Raw genomic sequence first — 22,469 nt, forward strand, 5'->3', positions numbered from 1 at the left:
CCAAAAGAAGGTGCTTGCTTCTAAGCCCTGAGGCAGGCAATATGTCTGCTCTTCTTTAATGAGCCCACTTGACAGTTTGATTGTCCTTGGGTCTGGCTTCTATCCCCTCTCCAAGGGTTGCAGCTGTCTGGAGGTGCTGCCTTCCAAGCCTTTACTCATTCACATCTCGTTCATTCAACAGGGCAATTGATTCAGGGGGGGGGGGGGGGGGGAGATCTTGTTCTACTGCTAGCAAAGAGACATTTTTCTTCTATTTTATTCTATCCTTAGGGGCTATAATATTATACCAAGGTTCAATGCAAAGTTTCTATATGAGGCTTTGACACAAAATTTCATGAAAACAGAGGTCACACGTGGGTAGACCCACTACAAGGTTATATGAAGAGGCACAATGTAAAGTCATATGAAAATTATCAGAGATTTATCTACATTAGGACACCCTGGGCGCTGGGCAAACCGCACAGAATGGTGGGATCTAGGGCAGGGAGCGTCTCTTTGTTCTGTCTGTCCAGCACCTGGCACAATGGGGGTCCTGGGCCGCAGCTGGGGAACCTTGCATTGTGACACTACAGAGAACTGCTGCGGGAGGCTCATGGCCACCCTCCCTCGGGTCTTCACTCAGGTGTGAATGTTTAATGGTGAGAGTAATGAACCATTGGCACCAGTTCCCCAGGCTCCGGTGGATTCTCCATCACTGGCCATTTTAAATCCAAGACGGGATGGTTTTCTCCAAGACCTGCTCTAGGAATTATTTCGGGCAGTTCTCTGGTCTGTGTTATACTGAGTGTCAGGCTAGATGATCACAATGGTTCCTCCTGGCCTTAGAACCTATGAATCCTTGAATCTATAGACAATTCCAGACCTGGGGAAAGCTAATGGCCATCCCAAGCTAAAGAGAAGGAGCAATTAAACACCCCTTTGTGTGGTGATAACTGTGGATAATCAGAAGCCCCTGACCAAGGCACTAGGTTGCATGGCAAAGCTAAGCAGAACTAGAGTGTATGGGCTGAAGGGATGTCCTGGGACAGGTTGCAGGAGGTGGACAACTGGTTGCTTGCTGCAGAGGGTGTCTTCTGTGTGAGAGACACAGAGAGACAGCTGATAGAGGGAGAGGGTAGCCCTTGGGGGAGGCACAGAGACATTGCTGCTTGGGACACAGGACAGGCTGAAAACAGGCGTGGATTGCTGAGTAAGAAAAGTGCCTGGTGCTGATTGGGTCTGTTGTGTTCAGGGAAACAGGCCTGTGGGGCTCTCCTTGGTAAATGAATAAATACTGTAGTAAAGCTAATAAATAACATACAGTGCCTAGCCCAATGGGTGCCGGGCCATCACTGGGGCTTCTGGGCACTACCATAATACACCTAATAGATAACAGATAATTAAAAAAAACTTGGTTTCAATCCAGGTCTCTCTCCATCCTCCAAGCCAATAAAAGGAGGGAATCAGAGGTTTGTTTGTGTGTGAAAAATCCTGAGGTGGGGCACCCCAAACACCGAGTGAAGTCGCATCGATTTTGACGAACGGGTCCTGTTGGAAAAACCTCAGAAAACTCCCAAAAAGTCGAAACGTTTTGATGTAAAAATGTTACTTAAAAATCCAATTAAAAAGAAAAATCCCTCCCTTTAAGCTAAAAAAAAAATAAAATCACAACATTTCATTAGTCCTCAAATGAATCCACACCCCCCCCCCCGACTTTTCGGTCAGACAATTGGAGGGGGGTGTAACGGGTTGGACCCTGTGATAAATGAAGGGGGCGGGGGTAGCTCCCTTTGACGGACACCCAGCCGGCCAGTTAGCTATAAAATTCCTCTTAGTAGCTGTTCTCTACTTGCTTTACCTGTAAAGGGTTAAAAAGTCTCACTGCGATGCATAGGTAGGGAGTGGGCACCTGACCAAAAGAGCCAATGGGAGGCTAGAACATTTTAAAATTGAGAAGAGACTCCCCTTTTGTCTGTCTGTGGTTGTTTTCCAGGGAGAGGCGGACAGGGCAGAGCGATGCTGTAAGAAGCTTGGGCCAGGTATGAAAAATCATCAGTATCATACCTAGAAACTACTCATCTAAACCCCCAGATATGTAAGTAGATCAGGAAATATCTAGGAAGACGCAATTAGGTTTATTCCTTTTATTTCGTTATGGCTTGTGGATTCCTCTGTGCTAACCCCAGGTGCGTTTGTTTTGCTTGTAACCTTTAAGCCGGACCTCAAGGAAGCTAATCTGGGTGCTTAATGCTTGGAGTTGCTCTTTTAAAATCTAGCAGTAGCCTGAGTTCCCAGATGTATTTTCTTCCTTTTTAAAAAAATAAAATGTACCTTTTTTAAGACCAGAATTGTTTTTTTGTGTCTTCAGAGGTTTGTGCGCATGTTGTTTAGTTACCCGGTGGCAACAGCTGATTTATTTTTTTGTTTGTTTCCTTTCTCAGCTCTTCCCCAGAGAGAGGTGAAAGGCCTTGAGGGTGCCCCACAGGAAGGAATTCCCAAGTGCGCTTCCTGGGCTCTCAAAGGGGTTCTGCACTTGGTGGTGGCAGCAACTACCCAGCCAAGATCAGAGAGAAGCTGTCACCTTGGGAGTTTAATACAAGCCTGGAGTGGCCAGTGTTCATTTTTAAAATCCATGGGGGGCCCCACCTTCTGCACTCGGAGTGCCAGAGTGGGGAATTGGCCTTGACAGACCCCCCTGGGAGGTCACCTGGGGAGCTGGGACATCACTGAGTTGGACTATTCCACCATTCTGGGTCCCCTTTACCTGGTCTTGCTGGGCTAGGCTCCTAACCCTAACCTAACCCTAACCCTAACCCTAACCCCAACCTTTTCCAGCCAAGCACACAGACACACCACACCCAGCCGCACAGAGAGACAGAGATCCGTTCTGGGAAGGCTCAGCTTGAGGGGCTTGCCACAGCACCCAGACAGGGCCATCCTCACCCACACGCAAAGTACGGAGCTGCGTAGGGCACCAGGAAATTTGGGGCACCAAATGCAGCTGCTCCAGCAGCCAGCCCAATCCCCCGGCCGGCTGAGCGGCCCAGGAAAGCTGCCCCCCCGTGGAGGCCTGGGGACGCCCCCCCATGGGGGTATTGTAAGTAGTTAAGGAGGCAGCAGACAGAACAAGGCAGATGACTAAGAAAATAAAGCAGAGCTCGCAACCTAAGCTTCATACACTAACGAAACTGGTTACACGTAAGTTCTCACCCTAAATGTGCTTCTAATGATCATCTTCACCGGCCAGATGCCCTTCCAGCCTGGGCCCCGTTCTTCCCCCCTGTTCAGTCTTAGTTGTTTCCAGCAGTCACCTTGGGTGGGGTAGCCGGGGAGAACTGAGAACTCACTGCCCACCCTTAACTCGGATTTGCATAAGGCCGGAGTCCTCTGTTCCCTAGTTTGACTCCCCTTCCCTTACAGTGGAAAGTTACAAGAAATCCCAGGTAGTGTTTTAGTATCAGGTGACAAGACCACCTGACTCTGTAGGGCCCTTGTAGCTAGGGTGACCAGACAGCAAGTGTAAAAAATTGGGACGGGGGTAATAGGAGCCTATAGAAGAAAAAGACCCAAAAATCGGGACTGTCCCTATAAAACTGGGACATGTGGTCACCCTTCCTGTAGCCATTCTTCACAGGCTGACCCACAGAAAGACTCAGCTCTTTTACAGAACCGAGCTGAAATACAGATGCAGAGTCAATCTTCCTAACTTCAGATACAGACAGGATCCAGGCGTACAAAGAGAAGAATCGCATTCAGTAAATCGTCACCTTTCCAATGATCTCTCACATGCGCCATCTGGCATAAAGTACATCTCAGTTAGGGCATATTGATATCATAAGCCTATTTTCATAAAGAATATGGACTGACCCAGGGTGACTGCTTCACCCCGCAGGTTTTCAGACCTGACAGCAAGCCCGGACGCCGGGCCTTTGCCCGGCTCTAGGGGACGTACAGAGACAAGACTCAAACATCAAATCCAGCCTCTTGCAGAGCCGAGAGTCAGGGCTGGTGCAAGGAAGTTTCGCGCCCTAGGTGAAACTTCCACCGTGCACGCCCCTGCGGCAGCTCCCCACACCCCCTCCGCCCTGAGGCGACCCCCGCCCGTGGCAGCTCCCCCCACCCGGGGAGCCGTGCAGCAGCTTCCCACCCCAGCTCACCTCTGCTCCGCCTCCTCCCCGAGCACGCCGCCCCCGCTCTAATTCGCCTCCCCTCCCAGGCTTGCGGCGCCAAACAGCTGATTGGCGCTGCAAGCCTGGGAGGCAGGAGAAGTGGAGCGGCGACCGCGTGCTCGGGGAGGGGGCGTAGGAATGCTGTAAAAAAAAAATTTGGGGCCCTGCTTTTTGGCGCCCCCAAATCTTGGCGCCCTAGGCAACCGCCTAGTTTGCCGAAATGGTAGCACCGGCCCTGCCGAGAGTCACAACTTCCCAGGCTAGAAGGGAGCAGTTTGTTCATGTCTGACCTCGTGTAGAACCTGGGCCAGAGACCTGCCGCACAATAACACCGAGAGCAGATCTCTTCAACGTCCAGCCATCGGATCGGGTTCGACCTTTGTCTGCTAGGTTGTTAAATATTTGTTCCTTTTGTAGGTACTTCTAGCCAGGGATCAAGGCAGCCCTGAACCATCTCTTTGACTGAGCTCCTGGAGTCTGTCACTCTCCAACCGGTTTTCTCATCCTTTAATCATTCCCACGACTTTTCTCTGACCCTCCTTGACTCAGCCGGCATTGCAGAGACGTGAGGGTGAGAGCAGCCGGCTGGAATAGCGGAATCGAGGGGTACAGCTGGTCGAGGAAGGTCAGGCAGTGCAAGAAGGGGGGAAATGCTGAACTGTATCTCAAGAACGTGTACACTTGCTCTGAGATCTGAAGATTGGAGAGGGGCAGAGATGCCGAAATTCTCTCTGGGTGAAGATAAAACGGGGAAGTGGAAACCAGGGCCAATGTCGTGGTAGGGCTCTGCTCTATTTAGTTTTAATGTTAGCAGATTGTATCAACATTTCTTCTCCTCCCCTCCCCTGTTTTTATCTATTTACCTTTTAACCATTGTGGGAACTTATGGGGGGCAGTCAGACAACGGGGAGGGTTAATGATTTAACAACGGCAGACGCTGAGATTCAAAACGTGAACGCTTTATAGCGCCATTTGTCACCAGCACACGTCGAAATATACGCCGCGACTTATCAAACCCGACCAAGTCCTCCAGCAGCGCGGTGCTGACTAGGCCTAGCTGGAAACCGCAATGAATAGCCATGGAGGTAGTTCTTCATGGGCCCAGGCGTGTGTGGGGAAATTGACAAGGAAATTGACGTCTACCGATGTTTGCTGATCAATCCTCCCACGTCTAGCTACAGGCCACCAAATGAGGAGGCAGACGAGACATTTTTAGAGCCAATAACAGATGTATTCAAAGCACTGGACCTGATGGGAATCAGGGACTTTGAACCCTCCAGAAGACAACGCGGAGCGTCTGAGTTCTTGGATGGCATTGGGGACAATTCCTTTGTTTCCCAAGGTGGAGGAGGGAAGTGGGGTGGGGGGTGTTTTCAAGTCTGACGTGCAGGGAGGATCTGGCTGAGAGCCGGGCGGTGGATGGCCCCGTGGGGGAAAGTGATCGTGAAATGATCAGGTGAAAGGCAAAGAGCGAAAGCAGCACAATAAAGATGCCAGACGGGGACGAGGCCGAGGTCCCTGGGGATGCGATTCTAGGGGGAAAGGGGAGCTGGTGGCTTCTACAAGAAACACTATTAAAGTTACAAGAGCAAACTAGTCCAACATGGAGTATCTCTGTGTGTATCTATATGCATCCGAAGAAGTGGGCTGTAGTCCACGAAAGCTTATGCTCTAATAAATTTGTTAGTCTCTAAGGTGCCACAAGTCCTCCTGTTCTTTTTGCGGATACAGACTAACACGGCTGCTACTCTGAAATCTGTGTGTGTGTGTGTGTGTCTCCCCCTGCTGGAGGGGCTGGGCCTTGCTCTGTGTGTGTGTACAGACCAATCTCTCCACAAAAACCCTTCTGAGCAACCAACCACACAAAGGGGAGATTTTGGCCCAGAAAAACCAGGGCAGGGACTGGCTGGCTTGGGGCGGTGAGGGAATGGGGCACATGGCCTCTTCCCTTTAGGGGGCACTGGCCCTGATCCAGCTCATTGTTCTGCTCTGACAGACACCCTAACTCAGTGGTTCTCAAAGTTCTGTTCTGGTGACCCCTTTCACATGGAGGCAAAGCGGGGTTGGGCTGGAGGCTGACAGCTCGCGACTCCCATGTAATAACCTCGGAACCCCCTGAGGGGTCCCGACCCCCAGTTTGAGACCCCCTGCCCTAACTAGTGAGGTGAATTGGAGAGCACTCGGCACAGGTCCCACTGGGCAGCTGCTGTCCACAGCCCCCCGCCTCCCAGCAGTGTGGGGAAGTGAGAAAATACCCTAAAGAGAAAAGGGGGGAAATAGGGATAATGCAATTCATTCAATTAGTGGTTAGAATGGGGGGGGGGGGCAGGGAGCCAGGATGCCTGGGTTCTCCCTCTGGGTCTGGGAGGGGAGTGGGCTCTAGTGGTTAGAGGGGGCAGGGAGCCAGGACGCCTGGGTTCTCCCCCTGACTCTGGGAGGGGAGTGGGGTCTAGTGGTTAGAGGGGGATAGGAGCCAGGACGCCTGGGTTCTCCCTCTGGCTCTGGGAGGGGAGTGGGCTCTAGTGGTTAAAGGGGGCAGGGAGCCAGGATGCCTGGGTTCTCCCCCTGGCTCTGGGAGGGGAGTGGGGTCTAGTGGTTAGAGGGGACTGGGAGCCAGGACGCCTGGGTTCTCTTCGGCTCTGGGCGGTGTATGCAGACGGCCGGATACAGGCGGCGTGCGAGGAGTTGCCTGGGGTCAGACATCCCCCAAGATCGGTCTGTGGCTGGGTTTTCCCTCGGGGGTTGAGGTGGGGGGAGGGGGGTATCTGCCGCCCCCCCGTCTCGCTCGGAACCCAGGCGTCCGGGGCCGGATTGGAGCGCGGCGTTTCCACCCGGTCGGCTTTTGCAGCGACACCGGCTCCTGCTGCGGGTGGAGGGACGGACGGACAGAGACAGACGGGACCCCCCCGACCCCCCCACGCCGGGGCCGTCACAGGGCGCCAGAGCCCGCAGGGGGCGGCACATGGCCCCGGGGCGCAGGGGGGCGCCGGGCGCGTAGAGCCTGGACCGGTGCCGCCCCCCCCACGCCTGGACCGGATCGGACCGGTGCCGCCCCCCCAGCCTGGACCGGACCTGTATCGCCCCCCCAGCCGGGACCGGACCTGTGCCGCCCACCCCCAGGCGGTTCCGGATCGGTTCCGTCCCCCTCAGTCTGGACCGGACCGGTACCACCAAATCCAGCCGGGTTTGGACCGGTACCGCCCCCAGCCTGGACCGGACCTGTGCCGGCCCCCCCAGCTGGATCCCTCCCCGGGCCCGGCTCGGAGCCGGCCCCAGCGCTACCATGAGCTGAGGGCACCGTGCCCGGCGCTGGCCCGGCCGGCCATGTGGGCACCAGAGCCGCGATGAGCCCGGGGACGGGACACTGGGCACAGGTACCTGGGAAGGTAAATTAACCCCCCCAGGGGGGCGGTGCCAGGGGCAGTGGAGGATGGCAGGGGTGGGGGTGTGCTGGGGCGGCAGGGGGCTAGGAGGGAGCAGTGGGGGTGAGGGGCAGTGGGTGGTAGCAGGTGGTGGCACGGGAACACTGGGGCAGTGAGGGGGGGTCAGGGGCCAGTGGGTGGCCATGGGGTGAAGTGGGAGGCCACTTCTCCCACCGAGAACTGAGCTGGGACCCAGAATCCTCCAGGGGCTGAATGGGAGCCCGCGCCCCCCCAGAGGGAAAAGGCCCCATTCTCACCCCTGCCCCGAGCCCTCGGAGACTCCTGTACGTGGTGCGGGGTCTATGACACACACCTGATCGTTCCCCTCCCATCCCCCCCGTTTCTCCTTCCAGACGCTCTGAACAGGTCCCGCCAGCGGGGGGCGCCGCCCGCCCCATGGATCTCCATCCCTTCGGCCCGCGCCCCCCCAGGGACGGAACCGCTGACCCCCGGCACCAGCCCCCGGCCCGGGAGGAGCCGTCCGGGCGCCGGCTCAAACTGGAGGAGGACGAGGAGGCTGGGCGGCCGCGGGCCCCCCGGGCCCCACCCTGGCCCCCTGGCCCTGGGGAGGCTGGGCCGGAGCAGGGCGAGGCCGCGCGCTACGGCCGCTACCTGCTGATCGACAGCCAGGGGCTGCCCTACACGGTGCTGGTGGAGGAGGCGGGCGCGGCGGGCGAGCGAGCGGGGCTGCGGAAGGTGTACTGCTGCCCCGTGTGCTCCCGCACCTTCGAGTACCTTTCCTATCTGCAGCGGCACAGCATCACCCACTCGGAGCACAAGCCCCACGTCTGCCGGGCCTGCGGCAAGGCCTTCAAGCGCACGTCCCACCTGGAGCGGCACAAGTACACCCACGCCGGGCGCAAGCCCCACCAGTGCCCCATCTGCCAGCGCAGCTTCCGCGACGCCGGCGAGCTGGCCCACCACCAGCGCGTGCACACAGGCGAGCGCCCCTTCCAGTGCGAGGACTGCCACATGCGCTTTGGCGAGCGCAACACGCTCCAGCGGCATATCCGGCGCAAGCACCGCCAGCAGCCGCCCACGCCCTGACGGGCACGGGGAGCCCCGGAGCCGGACCGGCGCCGCCCTGATGGGCACGGGGAGCCCTGGAGCCGGACTGGCAACTCCCCATGGGTTAGCCATGTAGCAACCCTTGTCCCCACATGGGTCTACTGTACCCCCACACCCTGTCTAGGGGAGGGAGGCGTGCCCTGTATCCCTGTGGGCAGCCCCCCGTGCCCTAGCCCAAGGCATTGGCCTCCTCACAGATGCCCCCCACGGCGCCCCATGACAGGCTGCCCCTCGCAGATAGGGCAGGGCAGCTTGGATCAGGTCAATCCGAGCCCATGTGGGTCCTGGAGCACTCGGGTAAATACGGGACTTATCGGTGGTAATTCACTAGGGGGCAGGGAATGGGGCAGGGGCCTTTCCCCTCTAGGGGGCGCTGGCTCCCATCCAGCCCCAGGGCAGGGACTGGCTGGCTCAGGGGGCAGGGAATGGGGCCCAGGGCCTTTCCCCTCTAGGGGGCTTCAGCTCCCATCTGGCCCCAGGGCAGGGACTGGCTGGCTCAGAGGGGCAGGGAATGTGGCACGGGGCCTGTCCCCTCTAGGGACAGATAGCTTAGTCCTACAGCCAGTGGTTGGGGGGAGGAGGGGGGTTGTCCTGGCCACCCCCATAGAGTGTCGCGGTGACTCTACATTCCCTAGAAATAGGCTCATATTGCTCCTGATGGCCCATCTACCCAGTATCCGGCCCTCTCCTGCTCCCTGGAGCAGCCCCACTGGCCTATCTAACCTGGTATTCCACCCCCTCCCTGCCCCCGGATCAGTCCCAGAGGCCCATCTGCCCCGGTATCCTGCCTCAAACAGCGACCAACGGCTGAGGACCATCACGGAAGGCCCACCATGCACTGGGACCAATCTTCACATTGTGTTTTTCGGTCTGGCGCCCCCAAATAGCTGCAGGTGGAGGCAGGGGAGTGGGACGCCCCCCCAAGGACTCCCCACCTCCCAATCGCCCCGGAGAAGGAAATCCAACGACAGAACTGGACCCACAGGCCATCAAGCCCAGATCACTCCAAGGTGCCCGGCCTGGCCACCTGCTCCCTCTCCACAGCTCCGATTTACGGTGGAATCTTCGTTATCTTGGTTTTTTAATTATTATTATTAATTAAAACACTTTTTTTTTGGTTGTTTTTGTGTGTGTGGAATGAAGTGTCGGGCCTGGGGTTTGATTTCCAGCAGGGCAGGGGCAGGGGCGGGGCCGGGGGGGGAGGGGAGAGTCCAGTTCATTGCTGGATGGAAGCTAGGGGGCTGGTTTGGTACCAAAAATTACATCAGGCAAGATACAGCTTTGGGTCCCAAGCGGCTATTTACCACGCATGTCTCACTAGTTATTTTCCAGCAAAACCCTTTTTTTTACCAGGTGTTTGGACCAAGAAAACTGGCATTTCGGGGGTGAAAATCTTCAGTTTTTCATTAAAAGTTTGGGGGTTTTGAGAATCCAACGTTCCTACCAAAAGCAAAAGAAATGGACGGAGAATGTGGTTTAAAAACCAATTTATTTGACTGAAGATGCATTTTGAAACCCCAGTTTGTTTCAACTGAAAATCGTGCTTAAAATCCCAAAACTTTTTATCAAAAAATCCATTTTCTAAACTGAACATACTTTTAGAAAAAAAGTTTTTGAAACTAAAAATTTTCACTGCAAATCACATTATTCAAATAAAAAATAGTTGCATTTTTTTTAGCAGAAACACATTTTTCCCAATTTTTAATCCATTTTTTTTCCAACCCTGAAATTTTTTTTACTATCATTTTACTAAAAATGTTTTCCCAACAGCAAGAAAACTTTTGCTGAAAAACCGACATGTTTTAACCAACCGTTTTCTTAAACAAAACCCCCAAACCTTTCGCCAAGCATCCAAAGTATTCGAAAGGTGAAACTTATGACCAGAAACAAACCAACTAAATTGTTTACCCAGTCGGTTTTCAAGACCCAAACATTTTGACAACCAGAATTTTTGCACCAGAATTTGTTTGAACCAAGATCTGGTCATTTGCATCAAAAATGGTTTTCAAAGACTGCCATTTTTTCAGGTGTGTGTTGGTTGGTTGGTTTTTTTGGGGGGCAGCTCCCTCAAAAAATTTAGCAGGGGATTTTGATAAAAAGAAGACAGGTTTTCAAAACGTCCTGCCAGAAATGATGGGTTTTGTTACCTGGTAGGATCTCTGGCCCAGACCCTCATATGTCTGGGCCAATTAAGGTACGTCCACACTGCACTGTGTACGCGGGTCTTTGGGACTTGGTGTGGCCAAGCCCGTGCCTGCGCGTCCACACTGAATTGGAAACCTGGGTTTACAGCTGCGTCCGCACTGCAGAAAGAGGGTTTGGCTCGGCGGCTCAGCAGAACGTGGGCTCTGCCCCACCCCCCCTAGCGGGGCCCTGGGAGCCAAGTCCCGAGTGCGGGCTGATCGGGCTGATTTGTGTGAGGGCTTCAGCTCAAATGTGAGTCAGCGCAGGCTGTGTGTGTTGTGTAGACACACCCTGTGTGTGCGCCAGCCACTGAGGGAGCCATTGGCCTGGCTCATTGGCGGCCTTAAAGGTGAGCTGGGTTTGGATGTTGGTTCTCCCATAGACCCCCCCTAAGGTCTGGTGGTTAAAGCAGGGAGGGCTTGTGGTTAGAGCAGGGAGGGCTGGCAGCAAGGACTCCTGGCTTCTCTCCCTGGCTCTGGGAAGGGAGTGAGGGCTAGTGATTAGAGCAGGGGGGGGGCTGGGGGCCAGGACTCCTGGGTTCTCTGCCCAGGCCTTGGCCACACTGTGCCCACCTGGGTGGCTGAATGTTCATTTCACCACCGAGAATATCTGGCTTGGAGAAGAGCCCTGAGGGTGGTGCTGAATGTGGCTCCAGGCCCCATGGGACTCTGGGATATCTGACCTTTGCCCTCCTTGTGCCTCGGTTTCCCTTCCTCACTGAGGTGATGCTGCTGCGCCCCAGGGTGCTGTGGGGGGGAACTGTTGATGGGGGTGGGGGTTCTGGTGGCGATGGTGGGAGTTTTGGGGGTGTCGGGGGTAAGGGTTACAGGTCAGGCTCTGCACCTCGAATGCACCTTGAGTGGGGTCTAGTGATTAGAGCCGGGGGGCTGGGAGCCAGGACTCCTGGGTTCTCTCCCTGGCTCTGGGAGGGGGGTGGTTGCTGGGGGGAGGGAGTCAGGACTCTTGGGTTCGCCCTTCACAGCCCAACCTCGGGGGGGGGGGATCTGTTCCTTCGCTGCTGGCGGTGGGGGCAGGGGAAGCCGGGGGGGACCTCCCCCCCCGCCCTGTCTCTTGAAAGAAAAACAACCCAGCTTTGATTTTTTGACCGCAGGCAAGAAAGGCCGGACACGAAAATCTCCGCCGCCCTCCCCTTTAAATCCCGGGATTTGGGCCCTTAAAGGGGCGGGGCGGCCCGGGGCTGGGGGAGGCCGGGGGCGGTGCTGAGCCGGGCCAGGTGAGGGGGCGAGGGGACAAAGGGAGGGGACGGCGGTGCATGGGGCTGGGGATCCCCCCGGCCACTCGGGGGTTAAATGGGCCAGGGGGAGACTCCAGCTGGGGGGGGACCCTGCCCCCCCAGGCAGCCCCCTGCCCCCCCTGCTCCGTGCGGGACCCAGCGCCGAGCCCAGCTGCTCCCTGTGGGCCCCCGGGGGGGGCAGCCCCCTCAATGCCAGCCCCCCCCCACAACATCCAGCAGATTCACTTGAAGGGCTGGAGCCAAGACGCCTGGGTTCTCTCCCTGGCTCTGGGAGGGGAGTGGGGGCCAGTGGGTAGAGCCGGGGGGGGGCTGGGAGCCAGGACTCCTGGGTTCTCTCCCTGGCTCTGGGAGGAGAGTGGGGGCCAGTGGGTAGAGCCGGGGGGAGCCAGGACTCCTGGGTTCTATTCCCATCCCCATTTGTCTCTCCCTTGAGTTTACACCCTTCCTTTCCCTCTTTCCCGCAGGGGTTGGGAAGCAGCCCGGAGACCCCAGCCACCATGAGGGGGCAGCGCAGGCTGGCGGGGGAGCCCCTGGAGATCCAGGTGGTGAGGGTGAAGGAGGAAGAGGAGGAGGAAGGAAGTGGGTGCCCCGAGTACGTCTTGGAGCCGCTGTGCCAGGAGGGGACCAGTGGCCTCAGCACCCGCTGCCACGCCCACCTGGGGCCACGCCCGGTCCTTGCCCAGCCCTCCCTGCCGGCAGTGGCCCCGCAGCCCCGCGCCGGGCGGGACACCGCCCCCCCGGCTAAGCCCTATGCCTGCTCTTTCTGCCCCAAGCGCTTCAAGCGCTCCTCGGACCGGCGGGACCACGAGCGGGTGCACACGGGCGAGCGCCCCTACCGCTGCCGGGTGTGCGGCAAGCGTTTCACCCAGTCCTCAGTGCTGACCGGCCACATGCGCATCCACACGGGCGAGCGCCCCTTCCGCTGCCCCGTCTGCGCCAAGAGCTTCAACAACGCCTCCAACTTCAAGAAGCACCAGCGCATCCACGCCCAGCCCCTGGGCAGCGAAATCGGCTGCCCCCCCGTCCCCCTGAGCCAGCGGGACACTGGTGGGGGTGCCAAGGACCTGGCGCGAGACAGCGGTGGTGACGCCAAGGGGCTGGCACTAACGTGGGTGCCCCTGGGGTCCTCTGCCAAAGGCCCCAGGCCTGACTTCCTGGCTAACGGTGTGTGCCCGGCGGCGGTGGGGCTGGCGGAAAGCCGGTGCCCCGGGGCATGGCGGTGTCTGGCAGTGGAGCGAGATGCAGAGCAGGGCTCCCCTGTCCCTGGCACGGGTGCCCGGCTGTCCCCCGGTGACTCGGGCTGCGGGGAACCTGGCGACGGAGGAAGAGCGGCTGAGGAAGAGGAGGGTGGTTGTGCTCACTGCTTCTTGCTGGAAAAGCTGGACCGGGCGCCCCAATTGTGCCCAAGCCCTGATGCCCACGAGCTGGGTGTGCCAGTCCATGCCCCTCCCTGGGGCCTTAGCCCTGCTGTTCCTGGACAGGGCAAGCCGGTCCATGCCACTCCCTGGTGCCCGAGCCCCAATGCCCATTCCTCACGTGGCAGGCCGCCCGCCCCCCTGCCCGATGCCCGGCAATACATCTGCTTCGTGTGCTCCAAGCGTTTCAAGCGGGCCACGGACCTGAAGGAGCACCTGCGGGTGCACACGGGCGAGCGCCCCTTCGCCTGCGGGGTCTGCAGCAAGCGCTTCACCCAGTCCTCGGCCCTGTCCACCCACCAGCGCATCCACACGGGCGAGCGCCCCTTCCGCTGCCCCGTCTGCCCCAAGAGCTTCAACAACGCCTCCAACTTCGCCAAGCACCGGCGGGTGCACTCGGGGGAGCGCCCCCACCGCTGCGCCCTGTGCGGAAAGAGCTTCCAGGAGCGCCGGTGGGTGGTCCGGCACCTCCGGGCCGTGCACCCGCCGCTGGGGTGAGCGCGGAGTCGTTGGCATGTGGAGCAGTCGGGGAGGCCGTGGCATGGCCAGGCGGTGTGGCACTGGGCTGAGAGTGAAAATGCCCCAGCCAAATCCTCTGCTAGCAGAGATCTCCCCCGCACGTACGTCCTGCCGTGAGATGCTCTGGAGTGCGGTTGGGGGAAGTGTTCACCCACCCAGTTTTCACCACATTGTTTTTCACCTTTGTGGGATGAATTTTTTTCCAACCCAAAACCTCAAAAATAACCAGAACGTCTCCCACCCGCTATAAAACATTGTGGGGCCATTTCCGCTCCACAAGGTGGAAAATAACCCGCAAAACAAATCAGTTTCCCCCCAATTCTCCAGAGATTACAAGTTTGGTTGATAAAGGTCATAGTTTTGATATAATATTTTGACTTGGTACCGCACGACATTTTGATTAAGAAACTAAAATGGTGCCCAATAAACGTGGCCCACAATAAATGGCTTAAAATCTGACTAACTGATAGAGCTCAAAAGGTAACGGTTATTGGGGACGCATCATCGAGTGGGTGCGTTTCCAGCGGGGTCCCTCGGGGACCCGTTCTCGGCCCGACGCTATTTACCGGTTTTATCAACGGCCTGGGAGAAAACATAAAATCATCGCCCAGCAAGTTTGCGGGTGAACTAAAAATGGCAGGAGTACCGAAGAGGCCACGTCACTGATCCAGGTCACTGATCTGGATCGCTTGGTAAACTGGGCGCGAGCAAATAAGCTGCGTTTAAATACGGCTAAATGCCAATGTATCCAGCTAGGAACAGAGATGTCGGCCGTGCGTGCGGGCTGGGGGACCCTCTCCTGGGGAGCAGCGACTCTGACAACGATGCGGGGGGGGCGTGGTGGATAATCAGCAGAACGGGAGCTCACGGTGCCCATGCTGTGGCCAAAAGACCTAATGCAATCATGGGATGCAAAAACGGGGGAATCTCGAGTATCAACAGAAAATTATCTAAAGCAGATTTCTTCCTCTCCCAGCCAAGCCTCTTCAATGTGATAATTCACTGCATCTTGGAAGAAAAGAAATATTCTTCAGTGTTCAATATGGTCTTCACATCCTGGAACCTCGCTCTTGCAAAATCTTTGCTTTTCCACTGGGCTCGCTGGTTGTGCCGTAGGGGGTATTATGCAGCTCCTTCGAGACAACACACAAATTCAGCCTGATCTTCATTTCCATAGATATCGGAAGAACCAATACTGACCAACTGTTCAAATTTCCAGCCATGGTGGAGACCGTTTGGGTGAGCTCCTCCTCCTGACACTGCAGCACCCTGTACACGTGTTTGACTGGCACCTGTGAGTCATTTAAAGCTTGGCTGATGAGTTTTTTCACTTTTTGGGGGGTGGAAGAAAACCACAGCAGTGCACAGTTGGTGAGTATTTTTCACCGGCACGGCAAACATTTCCCACGCGTGTGGCACGTTTTTTGGTGATTTCCCCCCTTCGGCTTGATCCCGCCTAGAAACTTGACCTCGGGAGTTTGAAAGGATCTGTCCAAGTGCCCCCGTCCTTCCCTTCCTCCAGGGCTCCAGTTTCACAGCTTTCCTCCTCCTGAGACTCGCCAGAGAAGAACGTCTCTGGGGGCAAGATTTCTGCTAGCAGAGGGACCCAGTTCAGCAGGGCGGAAGCCAGAGACATTCAGGCTTAGAAATAAGGGGCGTGTTTTTCACAGGGTAGGGGGAATTCAGCACTGGGGCAGCTCATCAGAGGAGAGGGTGGCATCTCCACCAGCAGGAGGCACTAAATCAAGCTTGGCGCTAGCTCGACGATCAGATATGGGCTGGCTGCAGGGAGCTCGGAGTGGCAATTCTCTGGCCTGGGAGGACCCGCGTGGCCCCTACATCTAGGCTGGGAGTTTCTGAAGGCACCAGCTCCAGCTCCCTTGGGGAGACGCCGGGCATAGCAGAACTCAGCATCGCGTTTGTCGCCCACGTCACCAGCTGTTTGTGCCACCATGAAGTCCCTCTCTGGTCCCAACAGCCACGTGCCCCTCGCCTTGTCCCGTCGCAGCGCATGGGCCTGGTACCAGCGAGGCGTCCCCTCGGCCCGTGGAAGGCGGACACCGCCGGGGGAGTTACCGGTGGCTGTGGGCGGGTGGGGGCCGAATTCCCTGGCCGTGGGCAGGATCTCTCTGCTTGTAGCAGGCGCCTGGGATAGTTTCAGCCTCACGGATCCATCCCCGGAGCCCTTCTATTAAATCCCGTTGGCAGATCACACTGTGTGGCTGTCTCTGCTCGCCGGGGAGTGGCCGGCGGGCGCGAGGGAAAGACGTCGGCCGTGAGATGCGCTGGGTTTCAGGGGGTGGGTTGCAGCTGCCTTTGGAGCGGTGGTTTGAGGCTGGAAGACGCTCATTGCACCTCGCTGGGCCAGCCAACACGCCAGCCAAGTGGGCTGTGGCCCCTGGCACGTCCGAGGTGTCCCGAGTCTCCTACCCTCCAAGCTACCAGAGCTGGGCCCGGCCCCGCGAGCTCACTGAGCAAGAAGAGCCGGGCTCGGGTGCAGGGCCGTGACTACAAAGAGCTCTGCTGATGGCTAGATTTGGGGGCAGGGAAGGAACACATTTTTTGTGGGGAGGGGGTTCACCTACACATGGTGGGGGTGTCGCCTACTGGCACCATCTGGGCATCTCTCATCTAATCAGTTCCTTGCCACGGCCGGTGCCTTGGGCACGGGTGGCAGCTTGGCCTCGCCCGTTCTCTGCTTGTTGCCTCCCGCGATGCCAACACGTGGGAGTGGCTAGGGGATGCGAGCGGATGGGGGGGGGAGGCCTGGCTTCCTGCAGCATCCCGCCCCCCCCCCCCCCGAGCCTTCAGGAGTCTGGGGGCCGCAGTAGCCAGAAGCATGGCCCAGCGCAGCGCCCAGGGAGCAGCGATTGCCCCGAGAGGAGCTGGATCCTCGCAGAGCCCCCCGTAGCCTGAACCCCGGGACCCACGCTCTGCTCTCAGCCACCCCACCCTGGGGGGCCCCCCATTGGAGGCCCCCTGGCAGTGTGGGGTTGCTGACCCCCACAATGCCAGCGGCTGATGCTCAGGGAGCAGCACCAGACCCATGTCACCCGCACTGTGCCGGGGGCGGGGGCTGCCCCTCTCCCGGGGCGCTCAAGGGCCGCACTGCACTTTGGGAACCACAGGGGGCAACCAAGGCCTCGGGGCAGAGCTCAGAAAACTGGCGTGGGCACAGGCGTGTTCTGCACTGCTCCGGGGGAGGGGACTGGCCCCACAGGGAGACAGGGAAGGGAACCCAGGAGTCCGGCCTCCCAGGCTCCTCCCCACCCCAGGCCCCACCACTAGACCGAGAGCCGGGGATAGAACCCAGGAGTCCTGGCTCCCAGCCCCCCCTCCCTACCCAGAGCATGGGGCCCGTTGGGCCAGAACCGCAGGGTCCCTTGCAGCTTCCTGAAATGCCCGTTGGGAGCCAGGATACCAGGGTAGATGGGCCCTTGCTGTGATTTCCACGTTCCCCACCCCCACCAGAGGGAGCCCCAGTTCACCCGTCTTCCCCCCAAGCTCTCCTGTCACCATCTCTGCGGCCAGCACCCCCAGCCTCCATGCCCCAGGACCCTTAACCTGCGGCTCGGACCCCTCTCCAGAGCCTCCCAGCCGGGCTGCGTCAATGGGGTCCCACGTCTCTGCAATCCCCACGGCCCATCCTCCCTCCCCGGTGCCCGGCCGGCCCTGATGCCAACTTGCTCCAGGACACTGCCGCGAAGCCGGCTCTCCGAGCCCCTCGGGGTCACCGCATCGCCCGCCCCCTGGCTGGGGCAAGTCCCACCTCACTCCTCACCCTGGTATGGGCCTTGGCAGCACAGCATGGCTGGGTCTCCGGGGAGGCTGGGATCCTTCGGGCTCATTTTGGTGGCTGGGTTTGGGGAGCGGGCGCTGACACTGAATCCGACACCTCGGGCCGGAGGGGATCTCACTCAACACCAGTCCCCCGCGCTGAGGCAGGGCCAAGCCAACACTTCGGTGCAGCAGCCCCCCCCAATCACCAGGGGGCTCCAATGAGGGAGACCCCCAATGGGGTGGCTGAGAGCAGAGAACGGCCCCCAGGGCTCAGCCCGGGATGCCGCGGGAAACCAGGCCTCCCCCCATACGCTCACAGCCCCTCCACCACTGGCTCCTTCTCCTGCGGTAGGACAGAGCCTGTCCATCTGCTGCGTCTCCTCCCTTGGCGTGAGCCAGGCACCGTGGAGCTGGATGGGGCCTCGAGGGGGCATCACCCCCCTCCTGCACTCCAAACTGAGGCAGGGCCAAGTGCACCCATCCCGGACAGGGGCTTGCCTGACCCGTCTAAATCCCTCCGGTGACGGGGACCCCCCTGGAGCCTGTTCTGGAGTGGAGCAGCCCCCAGAGCCGGAAAGTTCCCAAGTGTCCAACCTCACACCGCCTTGCTGCGGATTCAGCCCTTTGCCGCCTGTCCGACCTTCCCCGGCCTCGTCGTACCAGGCACGGTGCCACGGTGCCGTCTGGGCTGGGGGGCCACAGCCAGCCGCAAAGCTGCCTCCTCATCCCTCTCCGGGCAGCTGGGATGCTGAGCGCGCCCCCAGTAATGGGGCTTCGGGGTGGGGGTCAGTTACCCCAGCCCGGGGGTGATAGGAAACCAGGACAGTCTGTATCCGGCAAGGGGACAGTGGCAGACCCCTAGGACTTATAGACTCACAGACTTTAAGGTCAGAAGGGACCATTATGATCATCTAGTCTGACCTCCTGCACAGCGCAGGCCCCAGAATCTCACCCACCCACTGCTGTAACAAACCCCTGACCTATGTCTGAGTTATTGAAGTCCTCAACTCGTGGTTTAAAGACCTCAAGGTGCAGAGAACCCTCCAGCAAGTGCTCCACGCTTCAGAGGAAGGCGAAAAACCCCCAGGGCCTCTGCCAATCTGCCCTGGAGGAAAATTCCTTCCTGACCCCAAATATGGCGATCGGCTAAACCCTGAGCATGTGGGCAAGACTCACCAGCCAGACACCCAGGAACGAATTATCTGTAGTAACTCAGATCCCAGCCCATCTAACAGCCCATCACAGACCATTGGGCATCTACCGCTAATAGCCGAAGATCAATTCATTGCCAAAATGAGGCTATCCCATCATATCATCCCCTCCATAAACTTATCAAGCTTAGTCTTGAAGGCAGATAGGTCTCTTGCCCCCACTGCTCCCCTGGGAAGGCTGTTCCAGAACTTCACTCCTCTGATGGTTAGAAACCTTCGTCTAATTTCAAGTCTAAACTTCCTGATGGCCAATTTATATCCATTTGCAGGACCTGGGCCCAGATGTCTTGTGAATTGGGCAGGGATAGGTGGCCTCCACTGCCAGCCTCCCCAGGCAGGGACTTGGGGGTCTCAGACCCACCCGGGGAAGGTCCTGGGCTGAGCCAGGGGACCGGGGGATCCCCACTCATCAGCAGAGCTCCTGGAGGAAGATCTGAGCTGGGACACGGCCCCCCAGGAAGGAGGGCTGTGGGCCCCTGAACCTTGGGGGTGAGCCCACAAGCTGGGGAGGTCCGGAGTGGGACCACATGGCCACCCAAGGAGGGCTGTGCACCCCAGAATCTAACAGGGGCACAAATGAATCAGAATGAATTAGACCCCACCGGAGGGGGAAGGGTGTTTTAAAGACTAGTTGTGGGTGAAATGTTCCGGGAAGACAGAGGGAAACTGAGGCAAGGTGCCTGCAGTACCACTCTGGCCACACGGGGGCATCGTGGGGGGGCACCTGTCCACAGGGACAAATATTGTCCCATTGTTCCATTCTGCTCCCCCAGCCGCCTGACTGTCTCCAGCTGGAGTCTCATCATATACTGAGACTGTCGGCTCTTCGGGGCAAGAACCTTCTCTTTGTTTGGGTTTGTACAGCGCCTAGCACAGGGGGAATCCCAGGCCAGGGCTGGGCACCTAGAACTACCATAATACACAATGTACAGCACCTAGTGCAGGGGGATCCCAGGCCATGGCAGGGCACCTAGAACTACCGTAATACACCTAATACACAATGTACAGCTCCTAGTGCAGGGGGATCCCAGGCCATGGCAGGGCACCTGGAACTACTGAAATACACCTAATACACAATATACAGCACCTAGCGCAGGGGGATCCCAGGCCATGGCAGGGCACCTGGAACTACTGAAATACACCTAATACACAATATACAGCTCCTAGCGCAGGGGGATCCCAGGCCAGGGCTGGGTGCCCAGAGCTACCGTAACACACCTAATAAATACGCATCCACGGTTTTTAATCAGTTTCATCTGTACAACACCAGGGAAGTTACATGTCAACAGCAGGGGACAGGGGTTGAGTTTGACAGACACACACACACCCCGCCCCTGTCCCCACACCAGTCCCCTCCCCCCCTTTCCCAACCAGGACCCAGCAGCACCGGGGTCTCCGCCAGCCCGGGAGGGAGGAGGAGTGAATTTGTGCTGATGGGGGAGAGACACGGAGACATATTTTTAAGTCATTCCATTGGGGAGGGGGGAGAAGGAGGGGCAGCTCAGCCCCGGCTCTGCCTCTCAGGGGTTAGAAAATTATAGATCTATATATTTATATGTATTTATAGAGCCGTGTGGTTATAAAACAAAACGGGAGGGGAGGAGTCGGCAGGGCTGGGCATGGCCAATCTCCGGTAGGAGCCGCTGGAGTCCTCACTCTGCCTGTGGCCTAAAGCGCAGGGGCCCCTGCGACCCCCTCTTTCCAGGGTGCAGCTGCCGGGGTGGGTGTTTGCCCTGCTTGGCGGCTCGCTGCCTCCGCCTGGAGAGGGGCCGGCGAGATGGAAGGAGCTGCAAAGGGGCTGGGGGTGCCCTTCCCCACCTCACTCCCTACCCAGGAGACTGGGAGTCCTGGCTCCCAGTCTCCCCCACCCCCCTGCTCTAACCACTAGACCCCACTCCCCTGCCAGAGCCAGGTCGAGAACCCAGGAGTCAGATCGATAGAGGAGTGTGAAACACAAAGAGCTGTGAGTGCGTGTTCGAGGGATATGCTAGACCAGTTTCATTTGTGGACCCTAAACATTTCGAATGGAGGTGCAGAGCCCTTTGGAAATCCCTAGCCATGGTCTGTGGATCCCAAGGGAGAAAGTCACTGAGACAGACGGATGATGGGTGCATATGGGGAGAGAGAGCCAGTGTGCGGATAGAGAGGGATAGGTAAGTATGGAGATGGATGGATGGGTATGGGGAGGAAGGAATGGATGGGTATGGGTATGGAGTGAGGGATGGAGGGAGGGACGGGGATGGAGGAAGGGATGGATGAATGGGTATGGGGAGGGACAGATGGATGGATGGGTAGGGGGAGGGATGGATGGAGTGAGGGACAGATGGATGGGGTGGATAGAGGGAGGGAAGGATGGATGGGTATGGAGGTGGATGGATGGATGGGGATGGAGGGATAGAAGGAGAGATGGATGGATGGAGGTGGATCGGGGTGGATGGAAGGAGGGATGGATGGGGTGGATGGAAGGAGGGATGGATGGATGGAGGGAGGGAAGGCTGGATGGGTATGGAGGTGGATGGAGGGATAGAAAGAGAGACGGATGGATGGAGGTGGATCGGGGTGGATGGAAGGAGGGATGGATGGATGGGGTTGATGGAGGGAAGGAGGGATGGAGGTGGATGGGGTGGATGGAGGGAGGGAAGGAGAGAGGGATGGATGGAGTGAGGGACAGATGGCTGGAGGTGGATGGAGGGAGGGAAGGAGGGACAGATGGAGGGATGGGGATGGAAGGAGATGGAGGGAGGGACGGATGGCTGGAGGTATGGGGGTGGATGGAGGGAGGAAAGGAGGGAGGGATGGATGGGGTTGGGGTGGATGGACGGTGGTGTCTGTATGGGGATGGATGGAGTGACGGACAGATGGATGGGGTGATGGAGGCATGGATATGGGTATGGGTATGGAGGGAGGGAGGGATGGATGGAGTGAGGGACAGATGGATGGATGTGTATGGAGGTGGATGAAGGGAGGGAAGGAGAGAGGGAGGGATGGATGGATGGATATGGAGATGGATGGAGTGAGGAACAGATGGTGATGGAGGTGGATCAGGGTGGATGGATGGGGATGGGGATGGGGATGGGGATGGGGATGGAGTGGATGGAGGGAGGGAAGGAGGGATAGATGGATGGATGGGTGGGTATGGATGGAGTGAGGGACAGATGGATCGATGGGGATGGAGGTGTATGGAGGGGGATGGAGGGAGGGATGGATGGAGTGAGGGACGGATGGATGGATGTGGATGGAGGTGGATGGAGGGAGGGACAGATGGTGATGGAGGTGGATCAGGGTGGATGGATGGGGATGGGGATGGGGTGGATGGGGATGGAGTGGATGGAGGGAGGGAAGGAGGGATAGATGGATGGATGGGTGGGTATGGGGATGGATGGAGTGAGGGACAGATGGATCGATGGGGATGGAGGTGTATGGAGGGGGATGGAGGGATGGATGGATGGAGTGAGGGACAGATGGAT

General features: G+C 58.1%; 2 protein-coding genes across 3 annotated transcripts; both read left to right on the forward strand.

Annotated features, from left to right (window-relative positions):
* Nucleotides 1-6,969: 6,969 nt before the first annotated feature.
* Nucleotides 6,970-9,758, forward strand: LOC101948283 (zinc finger protein 581). Of its 2 annotated transcripts, none has more exons than XM_024112480.3 (2): nucleotides 6,970-7,522; nucleotides 7,924-9,758. In XM_024112480.3, the coding sequence occupies exon 2, from the start codon at nucleotides 7,967-7,969 to the stop codon at nucleotides 8,615-8,617; it is 651 nt and encodes a 216-aa protein (XP_023968248.1). In that variant the 5' UTR covers nucleotides 6,970-7,522; nucleotides 7,924-7,966; the 3' UTR covers nucleotides 8,618-9,758. The 2 variants fall into 2 exon arrangements, with proteins under 2 accessions (XP_023968248.1, XP_005312105.1); XM_005312048.4 differs by having other exon boundaries at nucleotides 6,971-7,534.
* A 2,161-nt stretch (nucleotides 9,759-11,919) lies between these two features.
* On the forward strand, nucleotides 11,920-16,223 carry LOC112060728 (zinc finger protein 628-like). The gene is made up of 2 exons (XM_042856176.2): nucleotides 11,920-12,056; nucleotides 12,542-16,223. The coding sequence occupies exon 2, from the start codon at nucleotides 12,575-12,577 to the stop codon at nucleotides 13,988-13,990; it is 1,416 nt and encodes a 471-aa protein (XP_042712110.2). The 5' UTR covers nucleotides 11,920-12,056; nucleotides 12,542-12,574; the 3' UTR covers nucleotides 13,991-16,223.
* The last annotated feature ends 6,246 nt before the right edge of the window (nucleotides 16,224-22,469 follow it).

This window comes from Chrysemys picta, chromosome 17, assembly GCF_011386835.1.
Source record: "Chrysemys picta bellii isolate R12L10 chromosome 17, ASM1138683v2, whole genome shotgun sequence".
NCBI lineage: Eukaryota > Metazoa > Chordata > Testudines > Emydidae > Chrysemys > Chrysemys picta.